Source organism: Poecilia formosa, unplaced genomic scaffold (assembly GCF_000485575.1).
Source record: "Poecilia formosa unplaced genomic scaffold, Poecilia_formosa-5.1.2 Scaffold26, whole genome shotgun sequence".
Taxonomy (NCBI): Eukaryota; Metazoa; Chordata; class Actinopteri; order Cyprinodontiformes; family Poeciliidae; genus Poecilia; species Poecilia formosa.
In genome coordinates this window covers 2842464-2852576 of record NW_006799965.1, presented here as the reverse complement: position 1 = coordinate 2852576, position 10113 = coordinate 2842464, and the positions used below count along the sequence as shown (strand labels likewise).

General features: G+C 38.1%; 1 protein-coding gene across 1 annotated transcript; it reads left to right on the top strand.

Annotated features, from left to right (window-relative positions):
* Window positions 1-586: 586 nt before the first annotated feature.
* On the top strand, window positions 587-6651 carry LOC103135617 (TNFAIP3-interacting protein 3). Its single transcript, XM_007548430.2, has 7 exons — window positions 587-891; window positions 3835-3985; window positions 4342-4485; window positions 4655-4783; window positions 5187-5387; window positions 5596-5721; window positions 5949-6651. The coding sequence occupies exons 1-7, from the start codon at window positions 728-730 to the stop codon at window positions 6174-6176; spliced, it is 1143 nt and encodes a 380-aa protein (XP_007548492.1). The 5' UTR covers window positions 587-727; the 3' UTR covers window positions 6177-6651.
* Window positions 6652-10113: the final 3462 nt, after the last annotated feature.

The window sequence follows — 10113 nt, the reverse complement described above, 5'->3', positions numbered from 1 at the left end:
TTAGAGTGTCCTCCAAGCAAAGTTGGCATTTTAATTTCCTTCGTGTAAGTAAAAGACTGCTTAGCCAGGCTAAGAGGAACATAATTAACAAAAATCTTTTAATTCATTTGTTTGTCCCTCGGAAGGGAGCTCTGCTTCAGTAATTAACCTGCTGCAGTTTGCCATCCTCTCCGCCTCACAGTAATGAGCAGACGAGTGGATGTAGTCCTGACCCTATCATTAAGTGGCATGAATAAATGTGTGCATTGTGATTATTGTCACTGTTATCATCATCTTTTGGAGAAACTCTACATATTTAATTATGTTTCCAAACCATTTGTGGCGTTTTAAATCACTCAGTAGAAAACAGTACACGAGAGCTGAGCTGGGACAAATAATAATAATAAAAAAAATAAAAAAAAATCACCCTGAATGGACTTCCCCAAACTCTCTAAATGATGTACAGTCAATTGTCTAAACATTTCGAGGACCGTCAGCTCACGTAGTGAGCAAGAGGTACAACACTTGAATAAGTACCCACAGAGGGACAGGCCCTCCTTCACATCGAGCTGAAACAACAAGTCCGTGTCACTTCCTTTTCCTTGCGTCATGTGGCTCATGGTCGCGGCAGCTTCCTCTTTTGCTTTACATCAATACTGACAGCAGTGTTTATGCTTTTTCATCGCATGCCGAGCCAGGAGTTGATGAAAGAAGGGCTTCAACGAAGACTTGCGCAAGGATTTTAGAAATGTCGTCGGTCATGGACGGAGACGTGTTGTCATTCTCATCTTCTTCGTCATTTCCAACCTCATCAGCAGCAGCAGTGGCAGGAACGCAGCAAGATGATTCAGCTAAGGATGACGGCAGTCTTTCTCGAAGCCCAGAAGAACACATATCAACTAAAGAGCTATGGTTTGTATACAACAGGTATTAATTTCCTACACGCTAGAAGGAACACAGAAAAACTTAACTTCTTACAAAACGGCCTGACTTATTCTAAAGGATGAGATAAAATCTCCCCTTTCAAGCTGTTTAAAAAAAAACAAAAAAAAAACAATATTTTGTAGAAGCTGTTTTCTTTAATTATTATTGAACTCCAATAGTAAAATAGTCTAAGATTATAGACTGACTTTCATTTTCAGACTTTTCTGTTATCTCTACATTATTTTACAGATAAAATATTAAAAAAGATCAGGATAGATGCTCAGACAGTTGAGTAAAAGTTCACCTCTGTGAGAGGCGGGGATGTTCGGGGACTTTGGACTTTCCCATGAGGTCACAACAATGTAGGCTTCAGTTCACCATTTCACGAATCCCACCTGACAATGCTGTGAAAATAAGAATACGTTTTGAAAATGTCGTACCTTTAAATCTGAAATGGTTTGTATTTAATATCGTAAAGATGAGTCTTTATGGGATCACGCTGGGTAAAAGGCACAGCTTCACTGCTTGACAAAGTGCTGAGATTGTTTAAAAATAACCACGGCAAAATAGTGAAACGCCAAAACTCGGTTCCCTTTTAGGAGTTTCAGCTGAAGCCGTCGCTCCCTCTACTTCTGTAACATGTAACTTAATTACCATGGCTGCAGAACAGTGGCATTGTGGCCTCTATCCCCATGCTTAAAAACTTTATGAAACTGCGTCACAGTGCTCACGGGACTTCAGGAAATCAGAAAAACAAAAAAATAATTCTCACACCGTCATCACAGATGCATACATTAACTGCAGCACCAATAGTACATCTGAATAAGCTATACTGAGTTGTCAGAACAGACTTTTGGACATGGATTGGTTATCATCTTAAGACATCCTCGCTACATTTTCTTTCTATTGAATTTGAACTTTGCCTTTTTCCCTAAATTTCCCATTTTGCATAACTGGTGATTTGAGTGATTCACATGATCTGTCTTGTTGAATACAGTGGAGTGACAGAGGAAATGGATCGTACACTTACAGAAATATTTTTCTGGGTTTTTACTTTCAGTTATGTCACTTCACTAATACAGTTTTTCACACAGACCACGTTATATCAGTTTTAAAAAAAAGCACCACACATATTAGAAAATGTAGTTTCGATATAAAAGGGGAAGTGCTATTGTTTACAGAAGGCCTTTAGTGTTTCTGTCCATTTTGGAAAGTTTCCTAACAACTGTTGCTTAGTGTTTTAGTAAATAGACCGAACAGCATTGTTTCAGCCAGCTTATGCAAGTTTCAATGGGACGAGCATTCTCTACTCATTCTTCAGTTTTGAGAACGTATCAGCCTAGTCGGCTGACACCAACTAGAGATATACAATAAGAAGGAAATGACATCTGTAGTATTTGTTTCTGTGCTTGCCACTTAAAGGTAGGTCTAAAAAAAAAGCTAACAAAAAAGAAAAACTGTCCCTCTGTTTGTTGATGAACCAGTGAACATGATGTGAACAGCTCAGGCTTATTAAAAGTTCCCCTCACACAACAATGTACTTGCCATTTGTTGTCATTGTATTGAAATTAAATGGACACTTTGAGTTCATCTGTGTATCTCAACCGTTTTGCAATTCGTCTTGACATTTGCTTTGCCAAGTTAAGATTATATTGTCAACTAAATATTTAGTTTGAAGCACTGACATTTATATAAATGAATGAACACGGAGGAAATATTACTTTTAAAAATAAACCCCCATTTGTTTCTTTCAGGAAAGGTTACATAAGCTAAATTATTGCTGTTAATTTTTCACCATGTAGCTTTACAAACGATACCCCACGCAGTTCTCAACCTTGGTTCTTTGGGGCCCTGTCCTTTCTGTCTTGGCTTCAGCTCATCTTACCCAAATGTCTTCAGCAGCTTGAATAGGCCACTGAACTAAGATTTTTTTATTTTTTTTTTTTTTCAGAAAGTGAAACTTTGTCTACAAAAATGACAAAATATCATATTATGATCGATCACTTGGCATTTAGATTTGGATTGCTTAGTGTACAAAAAAAAAAACAACTTTGTGATTGGCTTAGCTGAACGCATTTTGTGTTATTTTGGCATTAATCAGACTTAGCCCACATGTTGCTACCTCCATTTATTTTGCTTTGCAAGGCAGCTCCGTGAAATTGCATAACTTTGGTTTTCTGCGCAGTGGGACACTGTACATAAGTGGATGAGAGCATGCATTTGTGGAGGTGTTTTTCCCTAAAGCCGATGAGAGGGGATTTCAGATAAAGACTCTTTGTAGTACTCTGCCCCGGATGGTTACAGTAGCCCAACTGTATGCTCGCGTCAAGAAGCCCGGAGGGGAGTTTTATGCAGCGTTTTGAGCTCCTCCATGAACAGATTCCCTCTGGGCGTACATCTCCTCTGCCTCCCTGACAGCATTTTACTGCTAAAGCAAGACCACACAACAGATCTAGCATAGGAGGGAGGCTTGTTGGATTAATTAATGAATGCAATTTTTTATTCTCTATTTCTCTAAGAGGTTCTCTAGAAATCAAAATTTTTTCCAGGGATTATAAGAGGCACTGCTTCCTCATGTTATGAATATGCAACTTCTTTATCTGTGACTGTAAACAGACACTTTTAATTGTCTGATACAGAGGAATACATCACAGTTTGCACAGTTGTGAGTGTCTTGTGTGCATAATGTGACTATGCGTGTGTGTGTGTGTGTGTCTGCGTGGGTATGCATAATAGCTGCTATTTGATTCTCTGGAAGTGCACTCTGTGTGAGTGGGTGTTCAAAAGTACCTGACGTTCTTTTGTGCATACATGCTTTTGCTTAATAATAGAAATCCTTTCCTAATGTTCATCCTGGTGCTTTTTTTATGGCACATTATGATATCCTCATTCTGTGTTTTTATTTATTTATTTTTTCCTCCCCATATACAGGTCAGAAAATGCAAGCCCGATGGGTGACAGACTGTTGTCCACGGATGAACAGGTCACTTTGATCACTGAGAGTCTGACAGTCACCTCCACTGACCAGGAGAAATTGCTGCTGCTCAACAAGAACACCGAGCTCCGCAGAGTGAACAAAGAGGTAAAGCGTCTGCCCAAAACAGCAGCTGATCGGAAACTCTGCAGGTCAACAAATTATTACTGATGTTGGCAATTATATCTAGTTCCCTCTGAAAGCTGGAGGAGGAATGTAGGCGCTACGTGGAAAGAGCTGTAGTGAAAGTGGTTGCCACCTTTGCCTCCTAATTTTAATACCAAACTCCTTTGAGATTTAAAATGTTGCTCGCCGTACTTCCTGCTCCCCGTGTTGTCGTGGTGACGAAACGGAAACGAGAGCAGTGATGATGAAAGGAATGGTGTTATTGATTACTGCAGTGAAGGTTTTTGCTGTGGTTATACGAGGATGCTGATGATGATGATGATGGTAATATCCCACAGCTGATGAAGCTTAACGAGGACTGGGACCAGGTTTACCGGAGCGCCACTCTGGGTCTGCAGCGGAGACTGGAAGCTTTGGAGCAGGAAAACGCTGCCATTAAACAGCTGAACAGCCAACTGCTCCTCAAAGTTGAACAACAACAAGTAAACACAGCAAAACTTCAAGCACACACACACAACCGCGAGCTCACCTCACTGGCTCTTACACTCCAGTGAAAGCGGGTGTGGAAGGGTGTACACCGGGGAATCTATAACGATGGCAGTAAATGAGGTTTACCCGTTGTGATGTCTAAAGCTGCCTTTTCCATTGCAGAGTGCGAAGGAGTATTACGAACAATCGCTTATGACGGAGCTGAAGAAAAACCAGCAGTTGCAAGAATATGTCAGGTTGTTGGAGAACAAAATGCACCGCCCAGAGAAAGACATTTCATCTGTCAAGCAGGTTTTTGTTTTATCTGTTTGGAAATGTTATTTATTCTTCACTGTCTTGCAAATGTATTTGTGTTCCCGGAGGTTTTAGGTGTAGTCATGTTGCAACCATAAATGTCAATGCATTTCATTAGGATTTTAGGTAATGGAACCAGCACAAAGATGTGCATAGTTGTCAAGAGAATGAAAAGTGGTGCAGAGTTTTTCAGATTTTTTTTTTTTTTTTTTTTTTTAATGAGTGAAACTTTTAAAAAGAGAAGCCAGAATCCCAGTAAAAAATATATTGAGGTTTGTGGCTGCAAAGTGACAAAATCAGGAAAAGTTGAAAGGGCAGAAATACTTTTGCAAGGCCCTGCAATTGATTTCATTTGTGACTAATCTGTTGCCCGTCACCTCTTCTTTTATTTCCACTGAAGGGAGCCTTTAGTGCTGCGTCATGTCCCTCCAGTGGTCAAATTTCCAGATACATCCCATCAACCTCCTCTTTCCTAGCTTCTCCCTTCTCAGAGGCGGGATACAAGGCAAAGGGGCCAACAATTACCTCACTGGGAACTCTGGGAAACTCACAGCAAGAAGTAAAAGATTTAAAGGAGCAGCTGGACGCACTTAGATGCCAGGTGGGTCTCTCTCTTCAGAGCAACTTCAAAAAGTGGGGGGGAAAAAAAGAGAAAAACATGGCTGATGTCAAATCTCTGTTGCTGGGTAAACTTTTACTTAATGTTCAAGCAGAGTCTTCAATAAGAGGGTCAACTGCTCCACCCAGTGGTGTCACAAGTTGTAGGTCTAACACTGGCTCACTGCCATGTTGCTGTCTTGTGTTTGCAGACTGAAATTTATGAAGCAGAATATCAGACAGAGCACAACGACCACAAGCACACGCTGCAGGAGAACCGAAGGCTCAGGAAGAAGAGGGAGGAGATGCGCCAACAGGTTGCACTACTGCAGGAACAGGTAGTGCATTCATTGCCTTTTTACATGTATGCAGTGACATATGCATCGATATGCAGAGACTGTGAATACTCTAGCCTCCAACTACAAACAAACATGTATGTTCTAATGTATGTCGGACTGATGAGAAATAAGGAGTGACAGGAATAGATTTTTTTTTTTTCTTTCTGACTGCTTTTAGAAATTGTTTTAAAATAATAATCTCGTTCATTTCTGCGAAATCCTTTTAGCTCAAGATCTACGAGGACGACTTCAGGCGGGAGCGGTCCGATAAACAGATGCTGCAACGACTGTTGTCGCAGAAAACCTCCCAAAACAAGGACGCCGTGCTTGTCCACCGCTGCAATAACGAGCAGCAGCTCCTGGAGGGAGAGAAGAGAGCGCAAAGCGGGGAGAAAAAAAAGCAGCACCACCCACTCTGCCCCAAGCATCCCAACAGGGACAAAGAGTCCAGCTAAAACACCAGCAAAGGATACAGCTATGGGCTTGTCAACGAAAACTGTTGATTGGTTTTTCATAACCAGCGTTCGTTTTAGGTTAATAAGACAAGAATTCTGACAAATGTAGAAAACGAAAGTATGAATTTGTATTGACTTTCATTGAAAAAATAGTGTATTTTTGTACCTTATTTAATGCATCCATCTATTTTCTTATATATATTTTTGAAGTACTTTAACATGTGTCTGGTAACAATTTTTTGACGTTCTTAGTTAATTATCAGAGTAGCTCTTTGAGAGAATGTTCCACCAAACAATGTCTATAAGTTTAGTTTAAATTATTTACTTGCATTGTGATTCAGGTTTTCTTCAAACCCCCGCAAAATACTTTCATGGTACAGAGGGAGGGCACTAAACTTTGTAATGGCATTATAAACGTAGTTCAGTAGTCGTAAATTAAATCTGTTAAATGATGCTCTGTTTTTGAACAATTTAATCCAGTTGTTTCCTGCTTGTTTTTCTCCAGCTGAAGTGACCGCTTTGCAAATTTTACCGCACATGGTTCCTGTAACAGAAGGAAATACTACAATATAATTTAAGACCAGGGGTGCACCGATTCCAGTTTTCTAGCCAATCACCGATTACCAATCTATTAAATATACTGACCTGCCAATTCCGATTTTGGCCAATACCAAATTTTTTTGTCTAAAATGTTGCTAAATATACCAAGAAAGTTGATGAGTTGCCAGCAGTGAGATGATTATTGTTAACTGCAAACATATAAACTTGATCTGATGGGCCTGTCTGCTAGTCAAACCTCTCTCACATCAGAGCAGAAGAAGATAGAAGTTGATTTAAATACCTTTGCAGAGATAGATAAGATCAGTAGATAAGATCGGCTTCACATGTAAAAATCGGCCTATCACCGATTTTCCAAAATTAGGGAAATTGACACCGATAAATCGGTGCATCCCTAATTAAGACGACCACAAATTTCAGACTTTTATCTTTTAGAATTTGTCTGATGGACCATTACAAAGTAGTGCATGATTGGAAAGTTGAAAGAAATAACGTTTCAGAATTTTTTCCAATCTGGTGTGCATTTATATTTTGCTCCCTTGGATCAATACTTATTCGTCTTTCCAAATTGCTCAAATGTAGAGATTGAACAGAGAGCATTTGTGAAGTCTTGTCACAGGTACACAAGTGGATTTAGGTCTGGACTTTGAATGGGCCATTTAACACACAAATATAATCCAATCTAAAATATCCATTTAAACTTTATAAAGTATTTTCTTCATAAACTGTTCTGTGTTTAGCTCCATCTATTAAATCTGCATCTTCTCTGTCTCTGGTGAGAAAGAGCTTTGCTGCAGGATTACACTGCCACCATGTATGCTAGTTCCATGAAGGGAAGATTTCTGGAGTTTACAACTTTACTCTGTTAAATGACTTTTCCACTTATGCTGTGGATCTCTGTATCTCCTCCAAAGTTACCATGGGCCTCTTGGCTGCTTCTCTGCTCTCTTTTCTCTCTCCTGGTCTTTCACTTTACATTGTGCTATATTATTCCCTTCATTATCATGCAGCTGTTTGGGCAGCGAGAAATAACAAATTCATAACACTGAACTGATTTATTTATTTACACAGATGTTGATACATGACTTCTAAAGTCAGTTTGTGAAATTAGATTTTACTGAGGGATTTCAAAGTTAATCAGGCTGAAGATAAATTGATGCTACAAAGTTGCATCATGTATAATTTCTTTCCACTTCATTAGAAACTTCACTATACCTGTATGTTGGTTTGCCACATAAAATCCAAATAAAACATACAGCAGTGTGTGGTTGTAATGTGAACAAATTTTAAAACTTTCCAGGTTCATGTATGAATACTTTTACAAAATACGGAGACGTGATCTGAGTGCAGGTGCAAGCCATGGGCAGCAGGGGGCAGAAGAACCATTTAAAAAGCGTTGTCAATATGTAAATGCAGGTAGAAGTTATGGACAGTAGAGGGCAGCATTGGGAAGCATTGTGTCAACACTTGAATGCTCCGGTTTCTTTATTGACAGTAATGCTCAACTTCAGTTATTTACGGGGGAAAAAACTTATTTTAATTCACCTTTTTATTTTGTTCTCCAATTGAATCTGTTTATTTAAAACAAACAAAATATCCATACATTTTACAAATAGAAAGAACAGCTAATGTATCTTCAGGACCTTGTCCATCATCCAGTCATTCAGCAACAACCAACAGAATATAAGATAATGCTAACTCCATTACTCATAGTATTTAAAAAGCTACCAATGTAAAAACTGACTGAGGAAAATGAAAAACATAATTGTTTATCACTTGCAAAAATATAAAACAATGACTAAAAGGCAGTAACGTTGAATGAAATTATTTGCTGTAGTACAGTATAGTCCTTACTCCATTTGAATCCTGATTCAGGATTACACGCTAATCACAAACAAATCTGATCATTGTTTTATTTGTGGATCCTTTAAACAGGAGCAGGATATTTATGTTGACATAGTCATGATTCCTTAGTGCAGTGACTCATAAAGACACACTTAAAATGCCTAAATTAGCCTTTATTTCCTAAAAAGAAGTTACTCGGGTTACTGTAAGTCATAACATTTAATTACTCACCAGACTTGCGTCATTTTCAAAAGCAGTTTTAAGTCATTCAACAGAAATACGTTTTATTGCATATTTTAAGTCAATTGCATGAAGTTTTCCCATTAGAAAAATTTATTGGGGAAGCATCATCAGAAACAAACTGGAACACATCTAAATGGCTGCTTATTATAACTGAACATATTGTTTATTATGTATTAATTGATCTACTGTTCTTTAAAAAGTAGAGTACTGCATTATATACATTTTGTTGTAAGCGATTCATAAAAATTCCCTTGACCAGAAAGATTCCCGAAACGCCAGTGAACCCCAGACCTTCCCTTCACAGCACATCGTCCTTGTTTTGTAGGTTTTCCTGTTTTCCGTACCTTATTTGAATGAATGGGTCACTATCAGGGTTTTGCAGAAATTGCTGATAAATGGACAAGATGCAATCATCTGAATCAGGTGTCCTGGGGCAGACACACGTTTAAACTATGCCCTGACTAACTAAAGTTAGTCACCACTGTTTTACACTTTGGAAGCACTTTGCAACCACTCTATGGTTCACATTTGTCTCTATTTATAATTTCACAAATTTTCATAGCAAATACATACATTTACATATTTTGTATGGGCTACATCCAACTTGACAATCCTGACACTTAAAATAGAATCAGCTTGACAGAAAAAAATTTTTGATTTTATTTTGTATTTCTGTATTTTACTTTTTTTTTGTTTATTTTAATTTCCTCTAAGAATACATTTGAAATGAATTGGTGCGATATAAAGTGAAAATAAAATAATATATTTTTTATATATTTATATATGTTTCTTATTACAATAATACAGGCAGTGGGGTTGATGTGCAGTTCACCCAAGGATTCAGGAATCAGTGGTGGAGTGTCAAGGTGGACCCTGGCATTGACATCCAGTGAGAAATGGTAAGTTTATTACTTACCAACTTGACATGGCTAGTAAAGCCACAAGAAGCTGCTGAATCACTTAATTTAAAATTGCTGAATTTCTAATAAATTTTTATGCAAACTCTTTTGATATCCATGTATGTATTTTGTTTAGAGAAGTCAGTCCATGTGAAATATGACATGGAAAAAGTATTTTACTACATATAAGTTTACAATTGCTTTCCATACTGTAAAGCTTCTAAAATGCTAAGCATAAGCACACATTTTATTTTAAATGTTGTGTGTGATTTATAACTACAGAAGAAAATCTGATTTAGAAAACGTCTTCAATCAAAAAAGGGCGTGGAGTCTTTTCAGTTGATTGTGTATACAGCTGAAAGATTTCATAAGTGTAAATAATAAAAAAATGA